This window comes from Colletotrichum destructivum, chromosome 6 (genome assembly GCF_034447905.1).
Source record: "Colletotrichum destructivum chromosome 6, complete sequence".
In the NCBI taxonomy this organism is placed as follows: Eukaryota; Fungi; Ascomycota; class Sordariomycetes; order Glomerellales; family Glomerellaceae; genus Colletotrichum; species Colletotrichum destructivum.
In genome coordinates this window covers 2,988,160-3,002,097 of record NC_085901.1, presented here as the reverse complement: position 1 = coordinate 3,002,097, position 13,938 = coordinate 2,988,160, and the positions used below count along the sequence as shown (strand labels likewise).

At 54.6% G+C, this 13,938-nt stretch overlaps 5 protein-coding genes across 5 annotated transcripts; 3 read left to right on the top strand and 2 right to left on the bottom strand.

Moving 5' to 3' along the window:
• Positions 1 to 35: 35 nt before the first annotated feature.
• Positions 36 to 2,346, top strand: CDEST_10104 (Putative glutathione S-transferase, Thioredoxin-like superfamily, glutathione transferase family). The gene is made up of 6 exons (XM_062926262.1): positions 36 to 756; positions 823 to 1,348; positions 1,413 to 1,507; positions 1,572 to 1,755; positions 1,821 to 1,901; positions 1,965 to 2,346. Exons 1-6 carry the CDS (start codon positions 65 to 67, stop codon positions 2,343 to 2,345), a joined length of 1,959 nt encoding a protein of 652 aa, XP_062782313.1. The 5' UTR covers positions 36 to 64; the 3' UTR covers position 2,346.
• Position 2,347: 1 nt separating this feature from the next.
• Positions 2,348 to 5,522, bottom strand: CDEST_10103 (Putative major facilitator, sugar transporter, major facilitator superfamily). The gene is made up of 8 exons (XM_062926261.1): positions 4,975 to 5,522; positions 4,667 to 4,755; positions 4,335 to 4,605; positions 4,231 to 4,252; positions 4,083 to 4,165; positions 3,577 to 4,021; positions 2,996 to 3,469; positions 2,348 to 2,927 (listed from the first exon to the last, which is right to left on the bottom strand). The coding sequence occupies exons 1-8, from the start codon at positions 5,059 to 5,061 to the stop codon at positions 2,512 to 2,514; spliced, it is 1,887 nt and encodes a 628-aa protein (XP_062782312.1). The 5' UTR covers positions 5,062 to 5,522; the 3' UTR covers positions 2,348 to 2,511.
• A 1,071-nt stretch (positions 5,523 to 6,593) lies between these two features.
• CDEST_10102 (uncharacterized protein) lies at positions 6,594 to 8,832 on the top strand. The gene is made up of 4 exons (XM_062926260.1): positions 6,594 to 7,446; positions 7,603 to 7,727; positions 7,783 to 8,451; positions 8,544 to 8,832. The coding sequence occupies exons 1-4, from the start codon at positions 7,235 to 7,237 to the stop codon at positions 8,750 to 8,752; spliced, it is 1,215 nt and encodes a 404-aa protein (XP_062782311.1). The 5' UTR covers positions 6,594 to 7,234; the 3' UTR covers positions 8,753 to 8,832.
• A 1-nt stretch (position 8,833) lies between these two features.
• CDEST_10101 (Putative aliphatic acid kinase, short-chain, ATPase, nucleotide binding domain-containing protein) lies at positions 8,834 to 11,216 on the top strand. Its single transcript, XM_062926259.1, has 2 exons — positions 8,834 to 10,401; positions 10,461 to 11,216. Exons 1-2 carry the CDS (start codon positions 9,638 to 9,640, stop codon positions 10,945 to 10,947), a joined length of 1,251 nt encoding a protein of 416 aa, XP_062782310.1. The 5' UTR covers positions 8,834 to 9,637; the 3' UTR covers positions 10,948 to 11,216.
• A 545-nt stretch (positions 11,217 to 11,761) lies between these two features.
• CDEST_10100 (Putative Zinc finger C2H2-type) lies at positions 11,762 to 13,747 on the bottom strand. Its single transcript, XM_062926258.1, has one exon. The coding sequence runs from the start codon at positions 13,483 to 13,485 to the stop codon at positions 12,586 to 12,588; it is 900 nt and encodes a 299-aa protein (XP_062782309.1). The 5' UTR covers positions 13,486 to 13,747; the 3' UTR covers positions 11,762 to 12,585.
• Between the last annotated feature and the right edge of the window lie 191 nt (positions 13,748 to 13,938).

The following is a 13,938-nucleotide window of genomic DNA, read 5'->3' as shown; positions in this document are numbered from 1 at the left end:
TCATCCCTCATGGAATGCACGACACATTAAAGCAGCAACACTGCGCCTCCGCCCCCTCTCCCCCATGCTGCAAATGCCGCCAACAGCTCCGGTATCCCCCTTTGAAGTCCATCCAGCCAGGAGCGGCGTAGCCGTCTCCTCCTCCCCGCACGGTAGTCTCCACCTGAACGCCCCACAGCAGCAGCAGGAGTTCGGTGTCTCGCCTGCGCCTACGCCGGACGACGTTGCCGGTGACGGCACCGTGGCTGCAACCCAATTCCGCCTCGGCCCTGGCATCGGCCCCAACGCTGCCATCGACATGTCCGGGATAGAGGTCCCCGGGCCGGTCTTCCATCCGGACCTTACACGCAGCCAGGACGTACAGTCGTCGTCCAATAGGGACGAGCAGGATGACCATAATGAACGGCAACAGCAGCATGTGGTCGTGCCGAGCGATGTAGGGCCTTTCGGGCAACTAGACCAGCCGGCTCACGTGCAGCAGGCTCGCCATCACCAAGTCATACCGGTACCGGATCAGCATGGCCAATTTGGCATTCTGACGCCGGGCCCCGCAATCCCTGATCAGAGTGCAACTGGGATAGCGGAGTCTCTCATTGGGCCCAGCGGCTTCGTTCCTATTGATGGCACCACCGCCCCCGGTTGGAGGCCGCACGGTAGTCTCCTTAGTAGTAAATGGGTTATGGATCCTCCTAACCTCGACGAGTGGCGTCAGAAGCTGTTTGACGCAGACGGTCTCATCGTTCTTACTCACGAACAGTAGGTTCTCGTCCTTCGCAGGCTCGAGAATTGACAGTTCGTGTGCATCCGCTGATACATGCCCAGATTCGAAGCCTACTTCCCGCACATAGACAATGTCTACTCCCACAGGTCCACACAAACGTACAAGAAGAAGCCCTTCATCTCGCACTACTGGGACTGCCGTCTCAAGGGTCGGCCACCGGGGACCAAGAAGTCGGACGACCCCAACAAGAAGCGCCGCAACCGTGTCTCGCGTAAGCTCAATCTCTGCGACGTCAAAATCAAGATCACAGAGTACTTTCCCGGCGCAACGCTTCACGACGTAGATGATGGCACTTATGTGCCTCTCAACGGGGAGCAGATCCTTAACGGCGCCCACACCATCCTCGCACCGCCAGGCGAGAGGGATCTGCGGGTCGCGCCGGCCACGTCGAGCAATCTGCCGGCACCGGGTCAGAAGTTCTGGACGATTCAGAGGGTGAACGGCCATATTAGCATCAGCGGAACCCCCGGGCCACATCAACATACGCTGGCGAAGAGCGACGAAGTGAAAAGGAATAGTATCCAGCGGTATCTGGCCAAGCACAAGAACGAAACTGAACTTGTCAAGGTGAGATATCACAGGTCACTCATGGGGCCGATGCATTGATTGACCAACTGAATGGCGATTGTAGAACGCCGGACCTATGAAAGCGACCGGAAAGGCGCATTGGACAGTTAAGAAGCGTGAAAAGGAGAGCGACTTGAGGCTGTATTCGGCGTGTTACTGGTTAGTCTCCTCATTGCGAGATTGCGATTTTGTGCTGCCGCCCTATTGACGCGAACCTCGGCAGTCCTTTTTCTCAGCGTGTCTGGATCGCCCTCGAAGCAAAGGGGCTTCAGTACCAGTACTGCGAGGAAGACCCGTACAAGGCGCCTGCATCACGGGAGCTGCTGGAGGCCAACCCGCGGGGGACTGTACCTGCCATACGGCAAGGAGATTGGGCTTGCGCAGAAAGCGGTGTCATATTGGAATATGTGAGTCCAATGCTCATTTGTCGTCGCCTAGAGGATTTCCAAACTGACTATCATTTCTGTAACAGCTTGAGGAAATGGACAGCAACATTCCACTCTTCCCCACCGACGTGAAACTGCGAGCAAATTGCAGACAATGGATAGACCATGTTCGCCGTCCCCCCTCCCCATGTCTCTCTCACTAGAGTACGTGAAGCTCACCCAGACGACAGATAAACTCCCGTCTAGTACCAGCTTTCTACCGCCTTCTCCGCGAACCGGAGCCCGCCCAACAACCACAAAACATCGAGAGACTGCAGGAGGCCATCAAGGATCTCGTCCTCGCCGCCGACGAGGAGGGGCCCTTTTTCCTCGGAAGCAGTCTGTCTCTCGTCGACGTTCACTTCGCCCCCTTCGCTGTCCGCCTGTCGCGCATTATGCAATTCCGCTGTGGCTGGACGGCGCCCACGCCGGGGTTACGTTGGGCTAGGTGGCTCGATGCGCTGGAGAACAATGTACACGTTCGTGCTACGACGAGCGGGAGGGATGTCTATGCGGAAACCGTTGAGCTCTTACAAATCGCCCTGGATCGTGAGGGACGCTTGAGTTTTTGACAGAAATATATACGGTCGGGTGATGTAAAGAAGCTATAGGAAGAAACCATGTGACGGACAAACGAGGACCCCCCCCCCTCGGAAGGACGCGTGTAGACTTGCTGAGCTGTTACGGTACAGCCGATGGTTAAGTACCGCGCATGTCCGCTGTCTTCATGCCGCTCAATCACGGGTCCGCAGCCTGGGATGGCTCCGGCGACGCCCTCCTCCGCTTCAGATCGTGCCACTTTTCTTTGACGGTGATGACCTCCCCTAGCTGCCGCGCTCGCTCGCGGCCCTCACCCAGCTCCTCAAGCGTTTTTTGCTCCAGCACCCGGCGGCCGTCCTCGTCTACGGTCCATCGCTGTGAGTCGGGTAGGTACGCCCACGAGAAGACGGCGCCGACGGCGACGAAGGAACCAAAGAGCAGGAAGATGAGCCCCTGGCGGTTGGCAGCCGTGTAGGACGAGTTGATGCCATAGACGACGAGGAGGGCCACGATGCTGCCCAGCTTGCCGGCGGCGGCGGATATGCCGTGGCACGTGCAGCGATAACACGTCGGAAAGATTTCGGCAGGGATGATGAAAGTAAGGGTGTTCGCCCCTGATGGCGTTGTCAGTTCCTGGCCACGGCTTGGGTATCTGAATATGGAATGGAGGTGCGTGACCTACCAAAGTTGAACATGAAATGACACAATGCCACAAACACAACTGTGGCCGGTGCGCCGGGGGTGCGGTTGACGCCGTAGTACACGCAACCCGTGATTACGAACAATATGGCTAGAACAAAAAACGAAACGGTCAGCCACAGCCTGCGTGGGATGCGGTTGGCGGCCATAACGAAGCAGGCGCTTCCAGCGATGGAAGCGATGGACACGGTCAGCAGGTACTGCTTTGCCTGTTCCAGGAGCACGTCGTAGATGGTGTTGCATGGCAGTGTTGCATCTGTCTGCCAGACGGGGAGGCCTGTCTGGCTCCAAACCCGTGCTGTTGCGTTTCCGTCCGGAAACTTGGAGTTCCAGCACGGTAACCTATCGTCGATGGGCGTCGGCCCGGTAGTCGCCCACATGTCGGATAGAGTGCCTCTGTTGTCCAAGCTGAGACCATAAAAGCTCACATCTAGGAAGAACCATGTTGCAGCAGTACCTGTAGCGTCATCAGCCTCAGTAGTCGTTGGTCAGGTGTGATGTGATGGTGATAGTGAGCTGCAGGCCTTATTACACCAGCCATGCGACGTAGGGCAAGGGGATTACCTAACAAATAGTACCAATTCCCATCTTCGATAAAATACTTGTACAAGTCGTCCTTGGAAAACTGGATAGGCATGGGCTGCTGTGAGTCGGTGGCATGCACACCGTCGTTGGGGGTCATGGGATATCCCGCCGTCGCGCCAGCAGGGGCGCCGTAGACCCTCTGCGTATTTCTTAGGGCTATCCCAGGCTTATTTCTGACTTCAAGACTGTACAGTCCACAGTCGAATAGGAAAAAACGGAATATGATGGCCAGCAGGGCGGGGACGGCCCCGGAACCAATGACGATGCGCCAGATACCGTCCACGGTACGGCGGCACTCCCTGTCGAACTTCAAATCGAGACCGCACTGCATTGCCTGCAGACCTTCACTTTTTTCGCGACCGAGGAGTACCCAGAGACCTACGAGTTGGGCCAGTGCTTGGCCGATGGGTTGCATCATGAATGTCTTGCAAAACGCCGTCAGTATTGAATCACACATTCACCAGCAGGCGTCAGCAGCAGCTTACGGAAGAGATCATGGTTCCCCTCGACTGGGTACTGGACCACTCAGAGGTGATAACAGCGCTGAGAGGATATTCTGCGCCAATACCTGTGTTGCCGCGTCAGTTGGGATATCCATGTGTGCAGGCACCGCGTTATAGAACATCCACTAACCAATCCCCATCACAAAGCGCCACTGTTGACCCATCATATATTAGCAAGTATCGTATGATCCAGAAATGGTCATCTCCGAAGTGGGCAGGCAAATGATCACGCACCCAGATGAAGAGGCCCAGAAAGCTCATGTCGTCGAAACCGTAGCTGCTAGTGGCTACACCGATTGTCGATACGATAACCAGTACAAGCTCGATGCCGTAGAGACGGGTTCGACCATAAAAGTCGGCGAGAAAGCCAAACAGTAACTGGCCGATGACAGAGCCCAGTAGAGTAAAAAAGTTGATGAGCAGCCCTTGCCACCTTGCACCAGGGGAAGGCCAGTATACAAAGGCAATGGATGCGAGAATGACATTGGTGGAAAAGAGATTGTAGCTTGAACACAGCGGTCAGTTGAGGATAGTTATGATGAAGAGCAGAAAAGGGCTGGGCCTACGAGTCTGTCAAGAACCCGGAGGCGGCCACGCCCCAGATCCGAAGATTCCATGAGTTGAGATCGAGCTCATAACGCAATTGGCTGCGGTCCTGGGGTCGATAAGTTAGTGGTGCATTGAAGAGGCAGGTTGCGAGATAAAAAAAGACGGAGACAGAAGAATGATGGGATGAGATAGAGAAGACCACAGAATATGGGACGACGCCCGAGATGCGGCTCATTGAGGCGCGGCGCGGCGTACGGAGCGGAACCACACAAGTGGCACAGGACTAGATTGGAATCGTTGACAACGAGGACCGGACCGGACGTACCTGACGGTCTCGGGCGGACAAAGCGGAGCTGTCGCCGCCTAGGAAACCCCGATTCCTCCTCACTAAAGGGTCGGGCAAAGCCGACATTGCTCCGGCGCAACTACTCCAGGCCCGGTTCGCTACCTTGGGTCAGGTCGTCTATGTTCGGCGAGGAAAAGGGAGAAGGGGAAGCACGAGGGTAATGCAACCCACATGGGCCAAAGCCTGTCAAGCGAAGCGTTACTGTGTCTGTCTACCTACCTAGGTGTCGCAAGATTCGGCGAAGCTTGTCGGCAAGTAACTAGGAGGTGGTAATCGCAGATACACACAATGAGGTGGGAGCTTGAAAGATGGATCACGGTCAGCGAGGACCCGTTTTCGAGGGTACGTTAGTCGCGGTTAAGGAAAACCATTGGGCAATTGACGTGCGATGTGGGCTGGTTTATGAGTTGAGAAGGAGGCAGAAACGGTGGAAGTCGATCGGAATGGAGCAAGTCAGAAGTTGGTGGCCGGCCACAGTTAAAGTCTATCTAGGTAGGCAGCCTAAGCAAGGTAGGTAGGCAGGCAAGGGAAGGCAGGCGAGGAGGCAAAGTCAAGTTTGGTTCTGTAAAAGAGGGGGGTAAGCAAACACAGGTGCACGCCGCGAGGACGCTAAAAGCAGCCTGCGGGTTGCCAAGCGCGGCTTGATGAGAAATCGTTGGGTTTTTTCCCTCTATTATCCATATCACACTTTGGTTGGAGATTCCGCATCTGCCTTTACCTGATACCACCTGATTTTATCAGCATCTGGATTTGTATGTTGGATGCGTGAAACAACCCCCGCCGACAACCACTCAGACCACCGAGTCTCAACGAGATGCAATAGTCTTCAGAGGCTGTGGTCCCGACTCAGATATCATTCATGGATGCGACCAACGGAGCCCTTAGCGGGGGCTCCGTCAAAGTTTTGCTGCTTGAGCCCCCCCCCCTCCCACCTTTCAAGCAATACACTGCCTCTCGACCCCGTCCAGCTCATGAACCAGCGGATAATGTAGAATCTCCAGCCAGGCGCCACGTTCCTTCCGCCGCATCCGTAAGATGGGCTATCGTGGGAAGTGGGTGCGCAGGGCCAAAACAAGCAACGGCTGAGAAGCACGGCGGGAAGCACAGTGCTTACCTACCAGTCCCTTGGGCATGCAGTCGCTTTTGGCTCTCTCATTGGCTGACCTGAATCCGCGGCAACAGCCCCTTTCTGGTTGACAGGAACACCCACATCTAGGTAGGTACCTAATAGGTGTCGTTCTGAATGAGGTACAAAGGGTGGTGCCCTGTGAATTGAGAGTTGGACTTGTGTGCAGAGGTTGCGCAGTAGTGACTTTGAGAATCGTGTGTGCTGTGGAACTCGCTGGTTGCTTCAAGCCGAAAGGGCTGAAAGCACATACATGCTTCGTCTCGTGTCGAAAAATATGTTGCACAGATTAAGATGCATTGTAGTAGTGAAAATTAACCAAAAGTTGGTAGAAAGGTACTCGTACGTACCTTAGCATGTAATCAAACGGGCCATCCCGCCGCTACACTACATCCCATTTGCACCGCCCCAGCTAAGGTTTCTCCATGCCTTTTCTATTTTATTTTTATTATTATTGTTTTCCATCTTTCAGGGACACTCAGCACCCCATTATGACCCCGCTTCGTTAGTCCGGTCCCTTCCCTTCCTCGCTTGACCTTAGAATGCTGCTGGCTGCCGCGTACCATCCTGTACTAAGAAAATTACACCATCCTACGCTTTCAGCCTCTCCAACTTCCACACTGCGCCGTGTTACCGGCACGAGGTCTCAAGGACGGACGGAACTGCTGGCGAATCATCGGCAACAGAGCAACTGAAGGTCCTCGGCGCACCGTCTCTCACAAAACTCAAAGCTCCGACCGACCGGGACACCATTTCACCCGCCCAGCGCCTCGGCGATCCTTCTTTCCTCCACTCAACTCTTCCTTTCAGAAGTCATCCCGCAACCCGCTCCGTCTTAGCGCCCCTCCGTCCCAGCGCTCCGGAATACACGTCGCTCATGCTAGGCGATACGTCCGCCGCCAACGCAGGCTTGGCCACCCGACGCCGCACCGTTTGAATGCATTGGTCTCTGGATCTCTGCCTGCCTACGATACCATCGACGAAACAAACCGACCACATGCCCGATCCGCATATACCATGTCGTGATTGTGCCCTCGACCTTACACATACCCGTTTGCTTAGTTGACCAGAGCTAAGAGTCGAGACCAAGGCACGGGTGAAAGCCGTCCAAGCATGGCCGCCTCGTCCTCTTCCGGCTCTTCCTTCACTTCTTCTTCTCTTGGCCGTCCGCCCTCATACGGCCAGTCATACACGAGCCCTCTCGACTCGACCTGGACACCGACTTCGGGTGCCTCAACAATATCAGCTCTTACATCCGAGGCCTCGGCGCCCCATGCCTCTCTCCATCCTCTAGATCTTGGCCCTCCTGGCTACCAAGCCACAATGTACGATCGATCTATGTAACCCCTTCTGTGCTTTCCCTTCCCTTCCCTGTCGTTCTGTAGATACCCTTCACAGGCCCATCTTCCCCAACATTCTTTCTCCATCGTCGCCAACACTGTGCATCCTGACACTCCTCTCTGACACCCCCCGTACTCCAGAACCCTTTTCGAAAATACTCCCAACGAACGCACCGTCTACCTAGGCCCTTGGGAAGTGGTCGGCTCCGAGCAGCGCCGCGTGCTCTGGCAATGCAGCTACCAGAGCGAGCTTCTGGAACATTTTCGTACCTCGCCTCCGTCTCCTGTACAAGCGCTTGCACGAGTCTGACCGCGACTTAGTTCCATCCGACGTCCCAGCCGATATCTTTCCTCATACCCTCCACGCCCGCCATCGCCCTTATACGGACCCATGCGAGCTAGAGCTTTATGTCAGTTTTCGTGAGCCACACCGGGTTCGGTACACGACTGGCGAAGGCGTGGTAGTTCACGATCACCTGATGGAGGTTAAGTATGAGTTCACTACCGTCGAAAGTTCGATTCGCTTCCAAGGAGACGTCCGTCGGAAGGACTTGGTTGACTACTACGACGTTGACGTTGTTTGGTCCGACGTACACGGCAGAACGGACGGCTTTGGAAACATCAGGGGTATGGGACTCGTGCAAAGGTTGAAGTTTTGGAGGGACCGTTATTCGACTTACCACTCACTGACCGTATTCGCCAATCGCGCGAGCGGTCGCCATTATCGGGAGTACGAGATTCACAATTTCGACGGCGAGCTGCGCAACCGTGACGATCGCCATCGTCAAGTCCGCCTAACAGTGCGCGGAAGCCGACGAGGTAGTGCCCCGGACAGCAGCGGCTCGTCCCGTTCGCGCTTCACCTTTTCGCATCGCATGCGTCCGCGAGTACGGTCGGGTTCTCAAGGAGGGCAGTCCACCGAGGAAGCTGGCTTGTCATCTGGCGCTCTTGATTTTCGGTATCTGGGTATCCAGTTCAGTAAGCGTGAAGGTACGTCATAACCGCCACGCAATTGGGCTCAACCTGTTCCATTCCCGTCCATCGGGTTGATCAAAATGACTAATCATATCTGTAACCAATAGATTATCGCAGGTTCCTCGACAGTTGGGTCGTGGCGCACAGCTCCGACAGCGAGTTCAATGGTATCCCGTTTCCGCAGCACCACGTCGAGCTACCGTCACCGCAAATCCTGCCAGGGGAGATGTCAGAGCTCCCATCTCCGGAGACCTCAAGAGGGTTGGAGCCAGTTGTTGAGCCGCCAGACTCATACGAATCCGACTCGGCCCCGTGAGTTATGACGGGCATCAAGAGTCAGTTTATCTAAGGTCACAACCATGAGGTTAGACAAAAAGGGAGACGGGATCATAAAATGGTTCGTCTTCAGACTGCGATCGTCCTCGGCAGCCCATCAGTTCAGGGAATTGGATCTTCTAGGACTCGAACGTCCCGCAGAAAAGAAGTCCAGCAGCACCGAGAAGCTCAGAGGAAGTGTTAGCGGCATCATGCCAGGAGCCGTCGGTGGGTAGTGGTACCACAAGTGTGGCCTGGAGGTCATCGCTTTGGCTTCATGTATCGGGCAACACTTCGCAAAGTGGCGTGGTGCGCTTGGCAAGTCGCCGCCGCTTTCGGTTCCTTCCTGGGTAAGGAGGTATCCGTACACCCAACAGGATGTCACATAAGGAACCCACTCACCGCACTTTTCCACGGGCGTCCGATAAGGCCCGGCGCGGGGTTCCGGCGCACTGAGCTACTAGATGAAAGTGGGGGGCGGCGGCCTTAATCAGCCCAATTCCGTCGCATTAACGTCACCATACCCACATACTGCAGCTCGGGAGCATCGTCCATCCACCCTGCTTCAAAACCATGCCACTGCCAACATCTGCTGATAATCCTCGTCACACAATTCACCTCGGCCAACATTGGCCAGCCAGCTGCCTGACTCTGCTTTCTTCTGCTAAGCGTTGTCTGTCTGGAATGCGACTACAAGTTTCGTTCCACCCGCCGTTATTCTGTGAGCAGTCATTGCCTCGCCCGGATATAACAAAGCTACCTTCGCAGGCAGCATCGAACAATCTCACCGACGCATAACTTGACCACGACGACGCTGACAATCTCTGGTCGTACATTGGGGCAAACGCTTCGGACCCCCAATCCTACACCCTTCGGTTTGCCCAGTATGAAGGTCATCCTTGCCATCAACTCGGGCTCCAGTTCCGTGAAGATCTCGGTCTACTCTGCTGAGTCCAAACAGTCACCCCGTCAGATCGCAGAGACAGTCGTCAGTGGTCTGACGGCTCCACCTGCACAAGTTTCTTATACTCGTGGCGGCACCAAGGTCAAGAAAAACGAGGATCTCGAGGATAATGTTTCGACACAGGACGACGCCTTTAAGGTGCTTCTCAAAACACTGATTGAGGACCCCGAACTTCCGCAAATCAAACAAAAGAGCGATATTGCGCTGACCTGCCACCGCATCGTCCACGGAGGCGATTACTCCTGCTCCCAAATAATCACCCAGGACACATATCACCACCTGGAAGAACTTAGTGACCTCGCTCCCCTGCACAACGGTCCCGCTCTCGACATCGTCAACTCGTGCGTGAAGCAGCTCCCCGATACTGTCAACATTGCCTGTTTTGACACGCAGTTCCATTCGACTATTCCCGAGCACGTCCGCACGTATCCCATCGACCAGGAAGTTGCCAAAAAGAACCACCTGAGGAAATACGGATTTCATGGTGTTAGCTACTCCTTCATCACTCGCTCCGTCTCCGAGTTCCTCGGGAAACACACCAAGGACCTGAACATCATTGCCCTCCATCTGGGAAGCGGTGCAAGCGCGTGCGCCATCCGCAACGGCCAAAGCTGGGATACCAGCATGGGACTTACTCCTGTTGCTGGATTGCCAGGAGCCACCCGAAGCGGAAGTGTAGACCCTAGGTCAGTGCTTGCGCACATCACTCGTTTGCTCCAACGGCAGCTAATCTTGATGCACACAGCCTCGTCTTCCATTACGCAAGTGATGTCGGCAAACTGTCTCCAAACTCAACATCTAATCTGCACCTTACCCAGGCGGAAGAGATTCTCAACAAGCGGAGCGGATGGAAGTCACTTACAGGAACAACCGACTTTGGGATAATCGCTTCCTCAGACGAGCCGACCCACAAGCTTGCCTTCGACATCTTTGTGGATAGATTATGCGCTTTCATTGGCTCCTATTTTGTTACACTTAATGGCAACGTGGATGCATTGGTTTTCGCCGGCGGCATTGGTGAGAAGAGCGATAAGTTGCGGAAGCGGGTTGTCGAACAATGCGCCTGCTTGGGCTTCACCATCGACGATGCATTGAACGGCAAGCAAATAACAGGCACGGTCCAGGAGGTTGGCAACGAAGACGCCAAGTGCCGTACGCTGGTCTGCCAGACGGACGAGCAGTACGAGATGGCGAGACTCTGCACCGAAACGAAGGAGCTCTGGCAGAAGTGATTAACCAGCATGTCGCAAAAGGATAGTAAGTTCCTGACTGGAACGCCATAACGTCTTGGGGGGGTACATGTTTCTATTTGCCCTGGGTGACGTTGAGGCAAACGGTGTATGGTTTTACAGAATAGCGCTGGACGGAGACAAGTTCAAGAGTCGCCAGAACCCCGGACCGGTGATGGAAGGAAGCGACATCTGAACGAATTACAATGTGATCCAAAACGAAGAAAAATATCAAAAAGAAAAATCTCACAAAAATCTCGAATCGAATCGACGTCAATACACCAAAGGTTGGTTGCAAACATCGTTTTAACAGCGAGCGGACGTGTGACCCTTGCGTCGTCGTCCCGTTTCCCAGCAACGCCCCGGGGGGGTTGATCGTAATGCATTCCATTGGGTGATGTAGGATGAGGGCAAGTTAGCGGACCATTCTCTCCGGCCATCGAGAATGAGAGAAAGACAAATGTTTCTTCAGAGCGTACATGTAAACCAGCATATCTGCTGGGGAGCCGGGGGGGCGGGAGAGATCTCGATCTCCAACGGCAATCCGAGATGGCCCTGAATGTCACTCCAAGCAAGGGGGCTTGCCTGCTGATCACGGCCCTACATCGCCGGGTCCTATGATTCTTTAAATCACCCACTGATCAGGGGTGGAGCAGGTCTTAGAATCGCCATTAACTTGCCCAAGAGCCTCTCTTATGAACCCAGGGTCAAACACTGACCAAATGAGAGATGTTGACCGTGTGTGATTTATTGCGAAGCCTCACGTTTGACACACGGTTAGCGAGCGAGACAATTTCACAACGTCATCTTTATCCTACAAAAGTATTCGATGAGAAGTGGCTTTTTGTATTTTTGTTCGCCAAATAGCGGACTGAAATAGGAATATGTGTGATTTCGACAATTGGTGGATACCTCTTGGTCATTTCAACCGTATCCAACAACGTTTGTACGAGGAGTCGTCCGCTATGGCATGACCACGTCGTTACATGAGAACCGCCCGCCCTGATCAGTCCCTTGCTTGCCGCAAAGGCAAGTCTTCATCCATCTGTCCTTGGATAGTGTTCGTGTGTATGTATCCTGACTTCTCTCCCCAAAGTTTCCCTTCCCACCCCATAAACAAACATTCGCAGTAATGCGTCTGCCCCTCGAGTAACTGGTTGAATCGAGGATTCGGGTATGTGTACGAGACCGCGAGAAAAACAACGCCGAATAAGAACGATTTCCGCCCCGGGGTAACAAGCCTTCGAAAAAGATAAAAATAAACGCCATTCCTTTTTTTGCCTCCGAGAGTCCACGTCGTGTATGTGCAGGTACGCCATTCGTATGCGTTGCGACCTTCTATTCCCGAGGCCCAGATGAGTAGGAGAAAAGTAGAGAAAATCACGGAAGCACTCGCATCGGTTCCGGCATGGAAGGTATCGTCAAATAAATGCTCAAACAGTGACCCTCTAAGCCCTCTCGCATCCGCCCCTCGCGCAGGAGCAAGATAAAAGGTAAGGATATTAAGCGCGGCGCCCCACAGACGGGGGAAGATCGAGATGAGCTGTGTTGGCCTCCATTGGATTTTCGTGTAGCAAGTGTGCGTAAGATACGGGCTGAGTTGGACCCGGTCGAGTCGTGTTGAGTCTTGTCGAGACTTTCTTACGCGCTTCCCTCTTGACATGCAACAGCCATGGCCAATGCGTCCAGACCGCTGCTGGGTGTCCTCACTGCACTGGGGCGGTTGAGCAGGGGCAGGTTCAGACCACGCATATCCCATGCGCCGGTGGCAGCGGGAGACGGGAGCGGTGCCTGGCCAGGAGGGTATCCGTAAGGGGACTCCCCTTCCCACATGGGTTGATCGCGAGGAGCACGGGTGCTGGCGGCAACTCTGGCGGAAGAAGATGAAGATCGGCGACCCGAAGATGAGAGTCCGCCCAGCGAGGAGCGAGCAGTGGCCTTGGCAGAGGCAGTGGAACGGGACTTATCCTTGTAGTGAGTCTCGAGATGCTGCTTCATGTTGTCGGCTCTAGTGAACTTCTTTTGGCAGCCATGAAATGTACACTGCACCGCCTTCTCAGCGGTATGGATCTTGGAATGACGTGACGCGTGTCCAGAGGTGGTGAAAGTCTTTTCGCAGCCATGGCTGTCACGGTAACGGCAAGGGTATCTCTTTCCAGGGCGTTCGGGCAAAGGTGATGTCGCTGAGCTGTCGTCTTCGTATGAGTTTGCACGGCTGCTATTCGCGTAGGCAGGGCGCTTCGAGGGCATGTCGTACTCGTCGTAGATGGGCTGTCCAGGAAATGCGCTGGCTCTGCTCGGTTCATAAGAGGTAGGAGTCATGGGCGAAAGGGGATCACTGCTCGCGTTGGAGTCGTACGAGTCTGAACGAAGGAGTTCGGGGGTGTGAGGTGAAGAGGAGTTGCTGCGCGGCGCTGGGTGAAAAGGTTGTGAGATGACCTGGCTAGCTGCATGGTAACTGGGGCGCTGAGGAATGGATTGTACGGCGGGTTCGTCGTTGAGAAGGGAGACCTGACGGCCAGTGGCGTCTCGAGCGTGCATTTTGACCAATTTGATTCTATAACGGGAGTATATGAAGCAGTGTAGATCCAGGTAATGTTGCTACTTCGTATTCCGCAAAGTAGTGGTTGTGGTGGTTGATGGGCGGCGGAATTGCGGCACTCCCACTAATGGTCGATATAAAGGTGTATGATATGATACGGCAAAGGCTGCTAAGCACGATGGCGTCAGGTTTTGAGGAGAGGAGTAGGGATTGTAGTGAGGCTGGACACTGGTGGGAATAGAGAGAGAAGGTGGTGGTGTAGTCAACGAGGCGCGAGAGGGTGAGGCGCAACTCAAGTAATATACTACGCAGGCAGCTTCTTCGCAAAATGGAGGCGTGGGCCGCAACGAGAAAAAGCAAAAGCTCGGAAGGTCAGCGGGTTGGGAGGGGACGGGGGTGAAGGGGGGCGTGGGCCGAAACGAAGTATCCCAAGAGGATGTACAGAAAGTACA

Excerpts from the sequence above, each read along its gene's own strand:
- CDEST_10104 (XM_062926262.1), top strand. The coding sequence starts at position 65 with ATGCTGCAAATGCCGCCAACAGCTCCGGTATCCCCCTTTGAAGTCCAT. Across the intron at positions 757-822 it reads ATCGTTCTTACTCACGAACA|ATTCGAAGCCTACTTCCCGC; the intron begins GTAGGTTCTCGT and ends ATACATGCCCAG. Across the intron at positions 1,349-1,412 it reads ACGAAACTGAACTTGTCAAG|AACGCCGGACCTATGAAAGC; the intron begins GTGAGATATCAC and ends TGGCGATTGTAG.
- CDEST_10103 (XM_062926261.1), bottom strand. The coding sequence starts at position 5,061 with ATGTCGGCTTTGCCCGACCCTTTAGTGAGGAGGAATCGGGGTTTCCTA. Across the intron at positions 4,606-4,666 it reads TCCGGGTTCTTGACAGACTC|CTACAATCTCTTTTCCACCA; the intron begins GTAGGCCCAGCC and ends GCTGTGTTCAAG. Across the intron at positions 4,253-4,334 it reads TTCTGGGCCTCTTCATCTGG|TGGCGCTTTGTGATGGGGAT; the intron begins GTGCGTGATCAT and ends ATGGGTCAACAG.
- CDEST_10102 (XM_062926260.1), top strand. The coding sequence starts at position 7,235 with ATGGCCGCCTCGTCCTCTTCCGGCTCTTCCTTCACTTCTTCTTCTCTT. Across the intron at positions 7,728-7,782 it reads CGAGCTTCTGGAACATTTTC|TTCCATCCGACGTCCCAGCC; the intron begins GTACCTCGCCTC and ends ACCGCGACTTAG. Across the intron at positions 8,452-8,543 it reads CCAGTTCAGTAAGCGTGAAG|ATTATCGCAGGTTCCTCGAC; the intron begins GTACGTCATAAC and ends TGTAACCAATAG.
- CDEST_10101 (XM_062926259.1), top strand. The coding sequence starts at position 9,638 with ATGAAGGTCATCCTTGCCATCAACTCGGGCTCCAGTTCCGTGAAGATC. Across the intron at positions 10,402-10,460 it reads AGCGGAAGTGTAGACCCTAG|CCTCGTCTTCCATTACGCAA; the intron begins GTCAGTGCTTGC and ends TGATGCACACAG.
- CDEST_10100 (XM_062926258.1), bottom strand. The coding sequence starts at position 13,485 with ATGCACGCTCGAGACGCCACTGGCCGTCAGGTCTCCCTTCTCAACGAC.